At 41.5% G+C, this 17,215-nt stretch overlaps 1 protein-coding gene and 1 long non-coding RNA gene across 3 annotated transcripts; one reads left to right on the top strand and one right to left on the bottom strand.

The window, feature by feature from the left end:
* Positions 1–31: 31 nt before the first annotated feature.
* Positions 32–15,334, top strand: TEPSIN (TEPSIN adaptor related protein complex 4 accessory protein). 2 transcript variants are annotated; one of them, XM_074260390.1, is made up of 13 exons: positions 32–216; positions 3,951–4,023; positions 4,310–4,401; positions 4,646–4,739; positions 5,968–6,035; positions 6,366–6,444; positions 6,657–6,728; positions 8,206–8,409; positions 9,370–9,544; positions 10,465–10,578; positions 11,022–11,100; positions 12,146–12,280; positions 12,726–15,334. In XM_074260390.1, exons 1-13 carry the CDS (start codon positions 172–174, stop codon positions 13,314–13,316), a joined length of 1,821 nt encoding a protein of 606 aa, XP_074116491.1. In that variant the 5' UTR covers positions 32–171; the 3' UTR covers positions 13,317–15,334. The 2 variants fall into 2 exon arrangements, with proteins under 2 accessions (XP_074116491.1, XP_074116492.1); XM_074260391.1 differs by lacking the exon at positions 32–216 and adding an exon at positions 241–788.
* LOC141538690 (uncharacterized) lies at positions 3,667–17,081 on the bottom strand. Its single transcript, XR_012481102.1, has 5 exons — positions 16,923–17,081; positions 12,831–12,975; positions 8,820–9,585; positions 6,629–6,835; positions 3,667–4,765 (listed from the first exon to the last, which is right to left on the bottom strand). It is a non-coding gene; the product is annotated as an uncharacterized LOC141538690 (long non-coding RNA).
* Between the last annotated feature and the right edge of the window lie 134 nt (positions 17,082–17,215).

The raw sequence follows: 17,215 nt of genomic DNA, 5'->3' as shown, positions 1-17,215 counted from the left end.
TCATATTCCTCGTCTGTTTCCATTCTCTGACTTCGGATTGGTCCGAAATCAATTTGTTTATTAAGGACGTCCTCGGAGTTCCTCCCCATCGCGAGCAATTGGTCTGTAGTGCTCGCTTCGGCTAGGTGATTGGCGGAAGTGGGAGCCGGGTGGTGAGGGTGTCCGCGGATCATGGCCGCCCCGCAGCTCCGGGACCGGCTGAGCTTCTTACACCGAGTGAGTACTAAGCTAGACTCTAGACCCCATTGACCAGGCCTTTGAGCCCGTCCGATACCCAGTAGGTCTGAGTTGCCTCCTCTGAGCTGCCCTCGCCTCCGATAGGAGCCGTTTCTTCGGGCAGAGTTTTCCTGACCTCCCGTTCCCAGGGAGAACTCCTGGCAGGGCCCTGGGCCTCCAGGCCTGTTGTTTCCTGCCCCACGTCGGCAGGCCCAGACTACCCTCTGGAAGGTTAAGGTCTCTCCCCGCCCCACCTTCACTCTGGCTGTGCTTGCACGTGCTGACAACATCTGGGCCTCAGTTTTCCTCGTCTGTAAAATGGGAGGGCAAGGCTTGCAGGTTCTCCGAATGACCTTCACCGCCAACTTTGTGCCCTGTGATCCTCAGCGTCCCCTTCCTTATTTCCACCCCGGTCACCCAAGCAAGACTCTCAGAGTCATCTCCTCCGGGTCAGCTCCTCTAGTCCATGCCTACAGCTGTCCTAGAATCGTGGTTCCCGGCCTCCTAATCGATGTCTCCTCACAGCGTCCCCATCCTACGGATCCGTGTCGTCGTCCTTCCACCTTACCCAGGTCTACAATCTCCTCTTTTGTGTGCCCTCTTCTCTCACCTCAACCGAGATTCTTTGTCAAGCAAGGGGTTTTTAATAGCTTGGGGCCCATGAACTTTTTTGCTTTCTAAAATATTCTCATAACTATATTTCAATAGGACTAGTTTCCTTTATAATCCCTTTATAATAAATTAAGCTCATGTATTTAATGCATTATTCTTAGAAGGGCCTCCCCCTACACACAGAGTAAAAGTTATGCATTTAAATCAGACACTACTCTGGAAAGAGTCCCAAAGTCAACAAACATTTATTAAGGTACTTTGCTAAACACTAGGAATACTAAGAAAGGCAAAAAGCAGCCCCTGCCCTCCTATAGCCTAAAGTCTAATGAGGAAGGGATTGCCTAGGAACAACTATGGTAAACAAGTTAAATACAGAATAAATTGGAGGTAATCACTTCGGGAAGGCACTATCTTTAATGGGGGATTTGGAGAAATTCTTGCAGAGGGTAGGATTTCAACTAGGAATTAGAAGCCAGGTTACAAGGCCTCCAAAGAACCTTTCCTAAGCAGAATCTAACCCCTTTTCTGTTATATTAAAGGTTATTTCCTTTTTATGTTGAAATGAAGTTTTTAGCTAAATGATGATAAAAATATTATCAATAGATATTTTTTAAAAGTTCATGGAAAACATCTGGAATCTCCCCAAAATGGTCACTTGCCCTCATCTTCTCAATTCTCTCAATAGTGTCTTCTCTAGGTTGTGCTGACCACTCTTGCAACTCTTTCCCATTCCTAAATTGTATGACAATTGATAAGAGGTAACAGGAATCCTTTGGGGGCCATAGATTTTAATTTTTCAAGTCCTGTTCCCCTTGGATTTTGTTAAATCCTAGGAACAAAACAAAACATAAAGATATGAAGTCATGAAACAGAAGCAGAGTAATTTTCTAATAGAACTCCTCTTCACTCACCCCCTTTCTTCACTTCCCACCACTGCCACCATATCTTCCCCTCTTTTCCTTCCCTTCCTTCCCACTCCACCCCACCCCAGAGGGATCCTGTTCTTTTCTCCTTTTCAGTCCTTGGCTTCTGTAAGCACCAGCAGCCAGGCTTTACCACAATTACTTAAAAGTTCTTTTATAGCTCTTTTGAATGAAGTTCATATTACCTTCCTGTTCAGGATGGCATAATAATTAATAAAAGGAAACTACATGATGATTTCTGCAGAAGGATTACAGCTCTGAGTCATAGTTAGTTGGCTGACCCTTTTTATCATTTCTGTTGGTGGTAGGCATTACTTATTCCCTACTGCTTGTCAAGACTAGAATGTTTAGTGATGTCATTGCTCCTATAAGATGCTTCTAGCTTTCAGAATTGATTTAGGCCCCAGGTTGTAAGAGGGTATTGAAAGAACTAAGACACTACACCTAGCAATGGACTTCAGTTCTATCTGAATGATTTTGCTGATGCAGAACGGATTTATCTTGATATTATGTAGAGTGAGGGTCAAAGTGAGCCAGCAAGATTCTGTCTTCATTGTTGTCTTTTTAAGGCATCCCTTACTTATAGGGGGATAGGAGTGGTGGTGGAAGGGAGAAGCCTGATAATGATTTAGCCCTAGATTATTTAGCTCATTCCAAATTCTCTGTAAATCTTTGATAATATAATATGCATACTTGCCTTTAAGTAGTTGTATATCCTAACTGGTGTTTCTTTTTTCACTGATCATTTCATATGAACATTTCCATTATTTGATATATTTCATATTCTTGTCATTTTAAAATCAAGATAGTGTTACAGCCCATTCACAAGTGCCAATTATCTTTTCTGCTATTACATTATCCTTAGACAATTTTGGTTGTTTCTACTATTGTAAATAGTATTTCTCTGAACATTTTTTAATAGATTTTGTTTCCTCCTTTGAATGATTTCCTTGAAATCTGTTCTGCACCCTTTTCGTAGTGGCTAGAAACTGGAAAATGAATGGATGTCCATCAATTGGAGAATGGTTGGGTAAATTATGGTATATGAAGGTTATAGAATATTATTGTTCTGTAAGAAATGACCAACAGGAGAAATACAGAGAGGCTTGGAGAAACTTACTTGACCCTGATGCTGAGTGAAATGAGCAGAACCAGGAGATCATTATACACTTCAACAACAATACTGTATGAGGATGTATTCTGATGGAAGTGGATATCTTCGACATAGAGAAGAGCTAATCCAATTCCAATTGATTTATGATGGACAGAATCAGCTACACCCAGAGAAGGAACACTGGGAAATGAGTGTAAACTGTTTGCATTCTTGTTTTTCTTCCCAGCTTATTTTTACCTTCTGAATCCAATTCTTCATGTGCAACAAGAGAACTGTTCAGTTCTGCACGCATATATTGTATCTAAGATATACTATAACATATTTAACATGTATAAGACTGCCTGCCATCTAAGGGAGGGGGGGTGAAGGGAAGGAAGGGAAAAATCGGAACAGAAGTGAGTGCAAGGGATAATGTTGTAAAAAATTATCCATGCATATATACTGTTGATAAAAGTTATAATTTAAAGAAAAGAAAAGAAAAAAGAAATCTGTTCTGCAAAATAGATTTACCAGATCAAAGGATAAAGATACAAGCCTTTTCTTATCTTTTATGACAGATTGCTAATTTTCTCCAGAAAAATTGAAATTATTTATATTGGATGCCACCCAAAATGTATATAAACATGTATGTGAACAAATAAGAAATAAGTGCACTATTTCCCTACAACACAGCCAATATGGAACATTGTTATTCTAATTTGTTTGCCAGATCAGTTGATATATGATGGTACTTAAAGTTGTCTCTTAAATTACTAGGGAAGCTATGATCTATGTGCCACCTCAATTCAAGCACAGAAACAATTTTTCCTTATTCCCACTTTATTCTCCTAGCCTTAAGAGTCATCAGTAGCATTCCCAACAACCCTGTTTCTCTGACTTATTGAAAAAGAGATGAAAAGAAATTTGGGGCTAAAAGTGCCATTTGCAACACCAGGCTTTTAGAGGAAGTATCTAGGTCACATTCTTGGTTGATAAGACTCCCCCTGTACCTGGAAAGAACTATACCTAAAGAATGGACATAGGTATAGGTATATCCCTGTGTGAAAAGATTACCAGTGGAAGGGGTTTCTCTTATTCTCATCTAGCTCCCAATGCTGATGAAAGGAACGTCTGATGATGATGTCCCCTGCCCGGGCTACCTGTTTGAAGAAATTGCTAGTATCCTTTTCCGAAGAAGGCAAAAACAAGTTTTGGGACAGACCATGAAAGAGCCTTTGATGGGTTTATCTATCAAGGATCCTTGGATTAATTGAGGTGGTTGGGCAATGGGACTGGGAAGACAGAAGAAGGCTGTTTGTTGATACTTCAGTTAAACCTAAGTTATCATAATTTCTCCTCAAAAGAAACAATTATAGAAAAAAAGAGGAGATTGTAATTGGCAGGCTCAATTTTCCCATTTATATAATCTGGAGAATATCCTTTCCCTAACATGATTGCTTCCCAGAAATTTCTCATGAGTCAGTGGGAAGCAGCCAGTGTCTGTTGGAGTACCTCCTGAACCGTTTACAGAGCAACTCCTGCCATGTTAAACTCAAGGTAAGCAGGAGAGAGGAAGTTTTCAAGGCACTTGTTGAGTCAGACAGGCCAGGTCAAAGCTTAGACAGGATACAGTTTCCAGAATAGCCCAAAGGGAAGTAAGAGGACAATGGTATGGATACTACACCAGGAGGTGTGTGTATGGTGTGGCAGCACAGGGGGCTTTTCTGGGCCCTGGGTTTGTGTCAAAGTATCTGAGTTACAGCCCAATGTGGTCTTCACTTGATGTCTTCTCTCTTCTCAGGCACTGAAAATCTTGCTCTACATGTGTAGCCATGGCTCTGCATCCTTTCTACTTGCACTCAAACGCAATTCTTCCTTTATCCAGGAAGCAGCAGGTATCTGGGAGTTTTAGCATTAGTCCCTGTTGGGGGATTATAGAGAAAAGAGGGTTCAGTTTTAGTTTGAAATTTGGCCCTTTTCTAAAATTAATTTGGAAATAATATTGTAATTTCATAGAAAGCTAGTTCCTAGGATGATAAAGAAGACTATAAAAATTTGATTCCAGGATGTAGAAGGTCCAGACTCCATCATGGGACATGTAGTTCAGATCCTCGGCCTGGTTGAACTTTGTCTACCCCTTTGAGAACTGTTCCCCAGAGCCAGTTGAAGGGACAATTGAATGATTGTCCTGACTTTTCAAGGGACGCTATGGTTCAGGAATAGTTACTGATTAAAGAAATGTCCACCCAGGGGTTAGGGAAGGGGAGAACTTCCAGCAAAGAAACAGGCGATTCTGGAATTGATCCTTCAACTATTGGCTTCTGATTTGATCCCATCAGTTTTTTCAATGTTAGTTGCCCATATTCAAAGCTTACTAAACTTCCCCTTGTCCTCATAAGAAGAGGAAAATGAAAAGCATTGATAAGAACAATAGCAAAGCATCTCTCTAGAGCAATTTTAACGGTTCTTAATCAATGGAATGTTTCAGGAAATATATCCTAAGGATGGGTAGCATTGCTTTCTGCCTCTCTAGCCAGCTATACTGTTAATGAAAAAATGGAATAAGATCCTGCAAAAAGTCACCTAGACTTTGCCTTTGATCATAACCTCATTTCAACCAGGCATAGATAATTAGCTCTCTGTTTCCTGAAAATTCCCAGGAAAAAAAAAAAAAAGTCCACGAGTTCTCTGAGTAATTGCATACAAAATTTTGCAACCTTTTCAGACTTGGGGTCCATCCTTTCATCTCTTACATCTGTCTTTCATCAGTGCTAGCACATTTTCTTTTGATGTCTTCATATGTTATTAGAAAGGTGACATTTCAGGGCAAGATATGGAAGCTTTGAGGAAAATCTCCCTAGAGGCTACCCCAGAGAAACATCCAAGTGCTTGAGGGGGGAAAAAGTAAATCTAGAGAAGAGAACAGAGTGATCAAGAGAGAGTGACTGGTGATGGTGCTGAGGGATGTGGGACATAGGGCTGTTTGGAGTGATCTGACACTTATGTATAGATGCAGTGCAATGCAATGAAGAAATCAATCTCTACATTTGGGAGTGACTAGTATTTGAGTTCAGAACTTCAGATTTTTTTTTTTTCCTATTCCCTATCCTTTTCATTTTTCAGTATTTGGTGGTCTCCCAGATCCTCTTCATGGGAACAGCTTGTATCAGAAGGTCCGATTGGCTGCCCAGGTAAGTCTTAAAGCTGGGGTTAAGTCTAAGTAATTTTGAACAAGGAGATTAGATTATAATGAATACCTAGCTATTGGGCATTCTAAATTTGCAGAAAATCAGTTCAGGGTTCATGCCTAGAAATTGGTCTTCTTTTTTCTTTTTCTTACCCAAAAAATGAGGGCTCGCTTGAGATTCTGCTGAAGCTTGCTGCTAAAGACTATCCTGGGATTTGGAGAGAGAGTTTCTGTTCCTTATTGAGTAACTAATTAGGCTCCTTTAGCATCTCTAAGCTTTCTCAGGATGCAAAGCAGCAGTGGCACTAACATACTTTCTCCATCCCTCTTCTAGGACTTGGCAAGTGCTTTGTTTTCTGATACCTTGTTGCCATTGCCTTCCACCCACTCTCCTAAGTCCCTTCCTGCAACAGGTGAAGTATATACTTCCATCCCTTCCTTTCTCTTTTGAGTCAATTTCAGTCCCTTTATCATTGTGTCATTGTAAGTCAGTACTTGTTGGGTTAAAATGGAGAAAAACATCTCTTTTCTCTTTGTTCCCTTCCCCTGGACTTTCTTTACCTAATGAATGTGGAATTGCTCATTGAGGAGACTTACAATTCTAGGTGTTTTTCTTTCTCCTTAGGTATGGGATCCCAATCCAGTTCCTGTAGCAGTCTCCAAGGCTTTGGCTATACCAAGGACAGGGTGAGCTCTGGTGAGTATTCATCATGGAACTCCATTTCCTTCTTAGTTCAAGGCCTTCCTCCTCTTAATGGTCCATCCATCTGAGGATGGCCTGGGCGAGACCCTTTGAGGTGTCTTCTGGAAAGTTAATCAAAAGAAATAAGTTTGGGAAGGCTTTGTAAATTTTCAAATGCTATATCAAGAGTTGGGTTAAAAAAAAAAAAAAAAAAAAAAAAGGCTGAGTTTCCTGAAGCAGGGTTCATGGGGCTAAAAGTTGAGTGCTTTGAAGATGAGGACTTAGCAACATTGGTACCAGGCTTTAGAGCCATGGTTAGGGAAGGGGCACTGGCCTTGGGCTGAGTTCGAGAAACTTGAAAGCTGAGCTCTAGGTTGGTCAAAAGGGAGGAAAGCTGAAGCTTGTTTCCAGTAAATAATATCTGTGACAGTTGAAATGGTCTTCTCTCTGCTTTTCCTCACTAGTTTCATATTTCTTTTCTTTTTCTTTTTTAATAAAATGTTGAGAGATAAGTATGATGTAGGACACAGTGTTGGACTGGAGTCTGGAAGGCCTGGATTCACCTCCCTTCTCAGAAACTTACTAGCTGTGTGACTACTGGCAAGCCACATAAGCTCTCTGAGTCTGTATCTTTATCAAAGTGGAGGATAGTAAAAGTAGGATTCATTGGGATTAATGGCCATTACAGATCATTGGCTCCAGTCCCTCAGGCAGCTGAATCTAAAAGTTTAGTGACTTGCAATCAGGAAAGACATTTTCATTTCTTTCTTTTTTCCTGTTTTTTTTTGTTTGTTTGTTTTTTTGTTTTTTCCTTTTACCTGTCTATGCTTTACTAATATCAGTACCTTAAATTTGTATAACATCGTTAGCTTTTCAGTATATTTCCATATTTATCATCTTGGTTCTTCCTTATAGATGAGGAATAGAAACTTAGTGTGTTCAAGTGACATTTCTAACTTGAGGCAGAATGGGTACTAGAAGTTAATATCCTCGCTTCCAGACTGGGGCTTTTTTCTGCTTGATCTCCTCCTTATATTCTTTACCTCTAATGTGTGTATGTTTGTGTGTCTGTCTGTCTTTGGGATACTTAGTTGCCACTCCTGAACCCTGAGATAGGATAAAGTATTTGGAGGGAACACAAGAATACAGTCTTACTATAGGTTTGGGAGTACTTGCATGCTGTCCTTATGGCTAGATAATGGCTGAAACATGATCATGCCAATGGCTGTGAGGATGGCTAGATTCTACTAGAAAGGGTATAGTGCTGGATTGTTTTATTGCCACATGTGACTTCTGTTCCCTCCTAAACTTGGCTCTCACCCTGTTGTGGCCTGGCATCTAGTGATATTTGCCTTTGTTCTCTGAGTTCCAGAAGCAAAGAGCAGACTACACAAGGTCCTAGAGGCAGACATCCTTTTCCTTCATTTCTCCTCTCCCAAGTCAAAACTGTAACTTGGAGACTTAGAACAATCTCTTCCCTCCTGTGGCACAGGCTTTGCTGGTGAAGCTCTTCTCACCACCATCCAGAAGGCTGCTGAGGTGGTGGCTAATGCTGTGCTCCCTGGGCATGAAAGTCCCAGTATCCAGAGCCAAGTGCTGAAGGAGGATACCTACCAGCCTGTAGTAGCACCAACTGCTGGCCAAGGTCACTTTGGTCCTAGGAAACCACCATCTGGACCCACCCAGAGTATTAGAGGTATGACCCCACAGAGGATTTTCTTCTCTTCCTATTTGATTTTCTTTCCACCCCTCAGTGAGCAAGTTTAGGGAGAACAATAGTCCCAAAGAAGAGAATCTAGGTTCAGTTCCTGGTCCTTGTGATTAGGTAGACTTTTCTTCCCATAACACCATAGGATCAGAGACATACTACATTGCCTTTCCTAACTAAAGCATAGAAAACTATGGATATTAAGAAAATTCTTAAGTTTAAGAAGTAGCTATGTAATTTGGGGGCAGAATAAAAAAGAGATAGAAGGGGAGGACGTAGAATCTTTTATCTGAGTTTCCTTTTGTATTAGCCTGGCTGTGGCTAATCTCATAGGTTAGTGAATGAGGAGCTCTTCAAAGTCCCACATCTCAAAGGTTCTAAGTTATGTTTTGCCTTACCTTGTTCATTTTAGCTATTTTCATTGCTTAGCTCTTTATAGAATGTCTTTGCAGAAGTCTTCCCAATTTTTCCTTTAGCTGTTTTCTGTAGAGGTTACTGTCATTAGCCCTATTTGTAGAGATGAGAAGATTGCCATTGCAAGATCAGGGATCTGTCAGGGGTGCATAGATCATCAATGAGTACCTAGACCTCGGTGCCTAGCTTTATAATTGCTTTTCTGTCCCTTCTCCTTTTAAACTACACTTTCTCTTTGGTCTGCTTTGGCAAAATAGAAACATGGCATCTTTAAGCCTTTAAGCAGAGCTGGCTGCCATACCCTGTGCCTTGCACAGTGCCTTGTACACAATAGATGCTTTAATAAATCTTTGTTGTATTGAATTGACTTGAATCCAGCAGATCAACACAGACCCTTCTCCTCAGGGGCTCTGCCCTTTATGGCTATTCCCGTGGAGTCTCCGATGGATGGAGTCCCCATAGAGCTGAGGAGCGGGTGACTTGGGAAGGACTGAGGCTCTTTGTGGGGCTTATCTGACATCCCCATTTCTGCAGTGAAGCACCAGCCTGGGCAAGCGGGGGGCGGCTGGGAGGAGATGGACAGTGACCCCAGCTCCCAGAACTCATCTCAGGAGAATGGGGAACTCAGCAGAGCCTCCAACTCTGGCAGTAAATCCGACAGCGACAGCCACTCGGGAACTAGCCGGGAGATGGGTGATGTAACAGAAAGGTAAGCCATCAATGAGATCTGGGAAGTGGACGGCTGAGCTTCTGCAATAGAAGAGATGCCAGGACAGTCTTTGTCAGGTTTCCCTCTTATTCCTAGACAGGGAACAGTGATCCTAAGTTATTACTATCTGCAGAGCCACATTTCCCTTTTCCTAGCATTGGGGTGGCAGACCGTAGGAGTGGAATGAAGCAAAATTTTCAGACATAGGCAATATGTTGATTTGTTTTGTTTGACTATACTAATTTGTTACAAAGGGAAGGTTTTATTATGGGAGTGGGGAGAACATGTGTCTATGTGTGGGAGTGGGGGTGAATTTTTAGGAAGTAAAGAACAATGACAACAATGTTCAAAAGGATGTCTCCGAACATCAAAAAGAAAAGAAAAAAAATCTACCCATTCTGTACCTTTTCTTTTCAACCAACTTTCCCTCCATTGGGATCCTTCTGGGACTTAAAAGTGGATGTTGGATCTAGTTCCACCTCTCAAATTTGTCCATTAAAGGAAAAGAATAGGAAGGAGAAGAGAAGACAGTTCCCTTCCAACTCCTGCCTAAACTCCTCTTCATACCAATTACTGTAACTTTCAGTGATTACCCTTGCTTGCCTACAACCCACACTCCTTAAAAAATACATTTAAACACATCAGCTTATTGACTGTGTGTGTCTCTTACTTCATTTTCCTTTATTTCATTCCCTTGTATCCCCAGATGGGTTACGAAATAAAGATGAAAGTTTAAGGTGGGATCCAAACAGCCACATAACCAAGTACCCTATAACATCATTTGGTGATAATGAGGGGATGAGATGGGACTCTTGAGTTTTTCCCTTTCAGTGACCTCAGGCACTGTAAAGTTCTCAGTATTCTCGTGCCCCCTTTTACCTTTTCTGGGGAAAAGTACATGAATTTGTGCTGTCTGACAGGGTAGAGGCTGTGGCACTGAGTGACTGTCTACAAGAAATGAGCCTTGTGAGCACCGTGACCCAGGGACCTCGGGTCTTTCTGACTCGAGAGGAGGTGCAGCATTTCATCAAAGAGTGAGCCTTTCACACCTTCTCTACATTCATTGCTGCTTTTTCCTTTGTTTCTATTCTCTTGAGCTGGGGACCTGTCCAATTCTTGGAGGGAGGTGATGATCCCATACTTTTTGGAAGCATAAGACCATTGGAAGCTAAACCTAATCTGACCTCCATCATTCTTCTGGAATTAATATTATGGATGAAGATTTTCTGTCTTGAATTTACTTCCTGGTTTTGTTCCTGTTCCTTCCCTTGCCAATGTTTCATGCCCAGTGAGCTTTAAAACTTTTTCTAGGCCAGACACAGAACCTTAGTCACATTGTCTCCCTATACTAACTTTCACCAGGTCCAAAATGCCTTTCTCTTGGTCCCCTCCTTGTACTGTCTCCCTGTCTCTTCTTTGTCCTCCTGAGCCTCCTTTGCTAGGTCTTTTTCAACTACACTATTTAATTCTTCTGTAGGTGTGGGCTGCTTAATTGTGAAGCAGTACTAGAACTCTTGAATCGGGAACTTGGAAGACCCAGTGAATGTGTTCAAATGGTGAGAGGAATGGGCAAAATGGCAAGGTTGGAGGGGGATGGGAAGACAGGAAAGGGAATAAAAATAAAACAAGTACTTACTGTGTGCCAGGTACTGTGCTACATGCTTTACAAATATTACCTCTTCTAATCCTCATAACAACCCTGAGAAGTGAGTTCTATTATCTTCTCAATTTTACAGTTGAGGAAACTGAGGCAGACCAATTACGTGACTTGTTCAGGGTCATACCACTAGTATGTGTTTGAAGCTGCATTTGAACTCAGGTCTTCCTGAATTCAGGCCCATTGCTCGATCTACTGTGCCACTTAGCTGTCAATGCTGGCCACCCAAATGTTCCTTCCCATGTGTTTTTGATCCTGACTTGTCCCTAGACCTCATATAGCTCCTTTCCCAGTTATAATGCTGATAGCTTTTTTTCCTCCTTTTTTCTGAGGCTGGGATTAAGTGACTTGCCCAGGGTCACACAGCTAGGAAGTGTTAAATGTCTGAGACCAGATTTGAACTCTGATCCTCCTGAATTCAAGGCTGGTGCTCTATCCACTGTGCCACCTAGCTGTCCCCCATAATGCTGATAGCTTTGATGTCCATAATTCATTATGATAAAAGTGGGGTCTTTGTGAGCATTCTTGTTTGTCCTTGGCTCTGTCTTTCTCCTGCCACCAAAAAACCCAAACACAAAATGCTAGGAGTTTGAGAGTTGTCTAGTGCCCTTTTCTAGATTCTCTTGATTCATTACCATTTGTCAAACCCTGGGAACTGAGAATTAATGGATGGGATCAGGATAGGGAAGAATGGGAGTTTGAAGAAGGAGGAGGATTAGCTTGGGCTAATCACACTTACCTCACACTTAGGTGAGAGAGGGAAGGGGCAGCAAGGGGAGCTAAGCCAACATGAAACCTCGCTGATACGGGGAGCTTTGCTTCCAGAATTGGTGACAGGGAAAGATACTGCAGGTGCCCACTCTCCTTTACCCCATGGTATATGGGCATGTTTGGCAGCAACTTTGAGAAGGTGTGTGGCTGACCTTGCCTTATCCTCTCCTCAGAGAGCCATGTGTGCCATCTTCTCCCTCATGTGCTCAGATCTGCTTTCTCAGGACCACATCTTCTTTATTATCCAACCGAAGCTTCAACAGCTTAGTGAGGGGAGCCCTGGCCCTGTGACTAACAAGGCAACCAAGGTGGGTAGCACCCCATGTTAACTTCTGCCTAAGAGATTAAGAAAGAAATTAGACTTGGGGATGGCGTAGCTCCTTTTTCTAGAGACATTGTGGAGGCAGTATCTTTGTGGTTACTCATAGCATGCAGAAAAATCAACATGATCTCATGTGCATTTGCCAGAGGAATTTGTTTTTGCTGTTTTTGCTTAAAGGAATGGGCGAAAAGTGAAATTTTATTATTATTATTATTTTATTATATTTTATTATCGTTGTTATCATTTGTTAGAGCTGATGATCCAGCCCTGTAATCAAAGCACCCAGGGTGACAGTGGTGAATGAAGCAAATAGAAACAACCAGATGGAAGTGGGGCATGATTAACCTGCCTATTCTACTCTCCTTGGAACCATAATTCATAGTTTTTAAATCATAGAGCATTGAGTTCTGCTTTCTCTCCATGTTTTGTAGATCTTGAGGCACTTTGAGGCCCTGTGCCGAAACCATCCCACCCACAAAAAACCCGCATCACAAGCCAATACTGGTGCATCTCGCCCTTCTCTCTGCCCAACTGACCTGCTGACAGATGTTGCTCCATTTGCTGAAGGGGAGTCATTCCTCCAGCCAGTGAGTTCATCCTCTTCCCTGCCTAGGGGCACCGCCCCAGCAGCAGCATCACAGCAGGAAATAACTCCTATCTCAGCACAGGGAGACATGGTTCCTAGTAGAAGTATGGAGGAGGCTGAAACCAGATTGGCAGTTTCAAGTGAGCAGGAGCTTGGACTTAGCCAAGATTCATCAGGCACTGATACTACAAATGGCAGATTGAAACCGGACACCAACTCTGAAAACAACCTTTCAAGCCCCACAACTGGTACTTGTTCTTTGTTTGCTGGCATGGAGTTGGTGGTGCACACAGGTGTGGTTGTGACTGAGGCTGCTAAAGAAGAGCTGCTCCAGCTAGCGTCAAGTTCTGAGGCTCCATGGATATCATCTAGAGAGACTACCTCCCATGAAGCTCCTAGTCCAGAACTATCTGCCTTTGCCTTCTTAAATGCATGAATGGCCAGCACTTAAGGGTGGGGTGTCCCTTCTTCCTTGTCTTAAGAAGGACTCTGCACATCTGTCTGCATTTGACTGTCTTTTGGCTTCCCTCTTACTACGTTTTATTATAATTATGCTCATGGGCCCTTCTGGGGAAGTATATTTTCCAATTCTTGGAAAAGTATAATTTCCATTTTTGTGTTTCTTAGTCATCCTCCCTGTTGGTTGTGTCTATGTTCCTCCGCTGGGGGTATTCTTAACCATTTCCAAGCCAATTCCTAGTAAGGCAACTCTACAGACTACTGGAACTAAGCAGACTACTGGACTATTTGGTATCCAAGTTAAAAAGAGAAAGCATCAGTGTTTATCTTGGGTCATTTGATCAGCAACAGGAAAGGGAAAATTATTTTAGATGCATAGAGAATGCCCTACGTATTACTTCTAGGAGTAAACTAGGAGGTTTCTGATCAGTGCTGAACCTTCCTCAAACATAAGAAGAGTGAGCAGATTTGATCCTTGCTTAAAATTTTGTTTTTTCACCATTCATGTTTGTTTCTTCTAGAAGAACTGGTTTCATGTTTCAGTCATACATGTGTTGTATGTATGTAATTTCCCATGGGATTTTTAAAGAATTGGGTCACTAGTTAGATTGATCAGGATTATTATGGGATTCTGATCATTGTCAGTACAGGAATGTGAGTGACAAAGATGTCCTAATACCAGAAGGAGTTCTAGCCCCTCTCTAGCAGTCAAGGATTCTGCTTAACAATACCTGTGGCCTTAGGAGAGAGAAGGTGGATCATAAACCACATTGCTGGGCCTTCCTGACTTTTGGAAAGATGAGTTTGATAAAGTGTTGGTTAGGAAACTTGGATTTCTTGATCTATACTCATTTTACAAATGAAAAAAAGAGGCCTTCAGTCCTTGCATTAGTGACCATGTTTACTCCTTATTAATGATCAAGAGGGTTTGGAAGGGTAGGAATAATTATATGATCATATAAACCTATAGAACTTGACAAGAGAATCATTTGGTTGATTTCCCTCCAGGGAATCCTTTCTGTAATATCCAGCAAATGTTTCCTTCTTATCTTTCATACTGACAGCTCAACTCTGAGTCATTTTGAGTGTTAAAGATCCTGGATTAGGTCAAGGTAGAGGAGATATATGTAGTCTCAAATGGCCTTTGGATATACTTTAAGGGCCATTAGTCAAGCGAATATAGAAATCTATCCACAGATTGAGATAATAGGTCACAGGGCTTTGACCTGAGCTGTTATAATTTCCAGATTATTTGAAATTGGGTGTATCTTACTTTCTTTTGGAAGGCGGTGACTGACATTGGATGGAATGTAGCCCATTGCTCTGTCCTCCTTTCCTTCCCTCTCTCCTCTAGCTTTGACCTGCTCATTTGGATTTGGATTCCTATGGTGCTTGAGAGCAGGTTGCCCAAGGTGCTTCCAGAAACACTGGTCCTGTGCTTTTTGGCTCTGAATGCTACCAAAGCCTTAGCCAGGCAGGGCTATTCACCAACTCCTGGTTCAGTACCCCTAGAGCAAGAGAGCTCTAAGTTTTTTGCCCTTTGTAATTTCGAAACTCCAAGTAATTCCTTTGTTTTTATCCTGGTGTGTGTGCATGTTTTTCTTGAAAATTATTTTTTAAAGGCCTTGCTATTCTGTTGAAAATCTTCCTAATCTACATGATAATCATAATATCTGAAAGCTATACCACCATCTTCCTCACTCCTGAATAATAGAGATTTCATAAGAAAGTGTCCAGTTGGAGGAGTGGACTCTGGGTCAAGGTTACATCTTGTGGTCTAGATGCTTGTTTTCTGACACTTTTTAAAAAATTCATGTGTTGGTCTTCTGTTCAATCTCTACTTTTTGGCCATACTTACTCTTGCCATAAATTGTTTCCAACTGTGAGCATTGGGGAGAGCCCTAGAGGCAGGGTACAGGCAATATCCCGTCTCTGTGGAACTTAGGAAGGGTGCTGGTTGTTTACATTTTCTTAATAAACACTATTGGATATTTACAACAGAGCCAAAGCTTTTTTCTTAAAGTGCTATCTTTGATCACTACTCTACTGGTCTAACAAAAAGATAATGTATCTGCTTCATCCTCTAAGTGTTATGATGATAGATAAGTCATGAACTCCCTGAGCTTCATTTTCTTCATCTGTAAAATGGGGATCACAAAGCTCCATAGTATCTATCTGACAGTCTTGTTGTGAAGATAAAAAAGATATGGTAACTTGCAAATTCCTATTAAGATTGTGTGGTACACATATATGCTAAAATATTAATAGCATTTTTTTGTGGTAGGCAAAGAAACAAAAAGTAGGTGCCCACCAATTGCTGCATAGCTAAATAAAATTGTAGCTCAGGAATGTAATAGAATATATACTATTAATAAATAATCATTTATTAAGTGCTAGGCACTGGCACTTTTGCATTGGGAAGATACTTAATGATCCTAAGAAACTAGATATAGAGAAGAAAAACGTGAACTCATGTTTACTTTGCTAAGTAGAACCAGGAAAATAATATGCAGAGTTACTATGGTGCAAGTGAGAAGAATAAAAACAAAAATAAAGCAATACTTTGATAGATTAACCACGACTTGGTTCCAAAGAGAAGAAAAACATCTCTTTTTTGCATTAATAGGGGATTGTGGGTATGGAATATTTCATATTGATGTGTGGGATGGTAATCCTGAGCTGCTTTTTTACTTTTTTTATTCTTGATTACAGGGGATAGTTGTTGGGATGAAAATAATGAGAACCTTTCAAGTAAAAATTAGTGCTATAAAAAGAGAGGAGAACCAGCCATAGATTTAAAGTTTAGATTTGAGGAGAACAGGTTTAAAAGGGTTCAGTTTTGCTAACTTTTGAATATATAATTGGTTCCTTTTGTAATTCTATGTATTTTGTTATATGGATTTAAAAAACATTAAGGAAAGGGATCCACAAAATATGTTTAGAAGAATTGCATATGTTTAACCTATATTGAATTACTTGCTATTTAGGGAAAAGGATAAGTAAAAAAAATTTGGAATACAGGGTTTTTCATGGATGAATGTTGAAAACTATCTTTGCATATATTTTGAAAAATTAAAGTTATTTTTTAAAAAGGGTCCACAGACTTCACCAAATATACTGACACACACAAAAATTAATAACCCCTCCTTTGGTAGTAATGGTGGTACTTTGGTTTCTCAGAATAGACCTGTACTTTTCTTCCAAAATCTAATTTAAAAGACCCTTTTTGTTAAAGGGAAAAAAAAAAAAGTTTTAAAAAATAACTCCCTAATTTGTCGGGGTGAAGAATCGGGATGCCTGCCAGTCCCCTGGTCCATTGATGGAAAAGGCTTGCAGAGGATCTTGCCCAGAACAAAGGCAGCACAGCTACCCTGCCTGGTTTTCCTGACACCAGAAGTTGAAGGGAACCTCTTGGGTCCCACATTTAAGACCTCCCCTATGTCACCTCCCAGATTCCTCCCCCTCTTCAGGTCTCCCAGGCCTCATTCTCTGACCTTCCTTTTTAAATTCTCCTCTAGGCACGGCTGTCTCACGCCTCCCGTTGTCCTCCTTTTTTGCCCCCCTCCCCAATTTTCCCCCTGACCTCTTGGCCCCACAGGTCATCATCCTCTTCAGTTTTAGTTCTCACCCCCTCCAACAGTGATCTCCAAGCCCCGCCCCCTCCAGTCTGGGGCCACGCCTTCTTCGCCTCAACCAATTGCAGGTTCTCCCCCTCTGCGTACTTCTCCCGCCCCTCTGGCCTCCCAAAAGACGGTAGCGCCGTCCAGTGAATTCTTGTGATCTCCAGAGGCGGACCCTGGTATCAGCCAATAGAAAAAGGGAAAGGAGAGGGAGGGCGGGCTTCGGGGACCTGACGCTGTGGGTGGTGCCAGGCGG

The sequence above is a fragment of the Sminthopsis crassicaudata genome, chromosome 4 (genome assembly GCF_048593235.1).
Source record: "Sminthopsis crassicaudata isolate SCR6 chromosome 4, ASM4859323v1, whole genome shotgun sequence".
Taxonomy (NCBI): domain Eukaryota; kingdom Metazoa; phylum Chordata; class Mammalia; order Dasyuromorphia; family Dasyuridae; genus Sminthopsis; species Sminthopsis crassicaudata.
This window is presented reverse-complemented; position numbering and strand designations above follow the sequence as displayed.

What these genes read in the sequence shown, in the direction of transcription:
- TEPSIN (XM_074260390.1), top strand. Translation starts at nt 172, where the DNA reads ATGGCCGCCCCGCAGCTCCGGGACCGGCTGAGCTTCTTACACCGA. An exon ending in CAAGGACAGGGTGAGCTCTG is followed by an intron (nt 6,729 to 8,205) that starts GTGAGTATTCAT and finishes CCTGTGGCACAG; the next exon opens with GCTTTGCTGGTGAAGCTCTT. An exon ending in ACCCACCCAGAGTATTAGAG is followed by an intron (nt 8,410 to 9,369) that starts GTATGACCCCAC and finishes CCATTTCTGCAG; the next exon opens with TGAAGCACCAGCCTGGGCAA.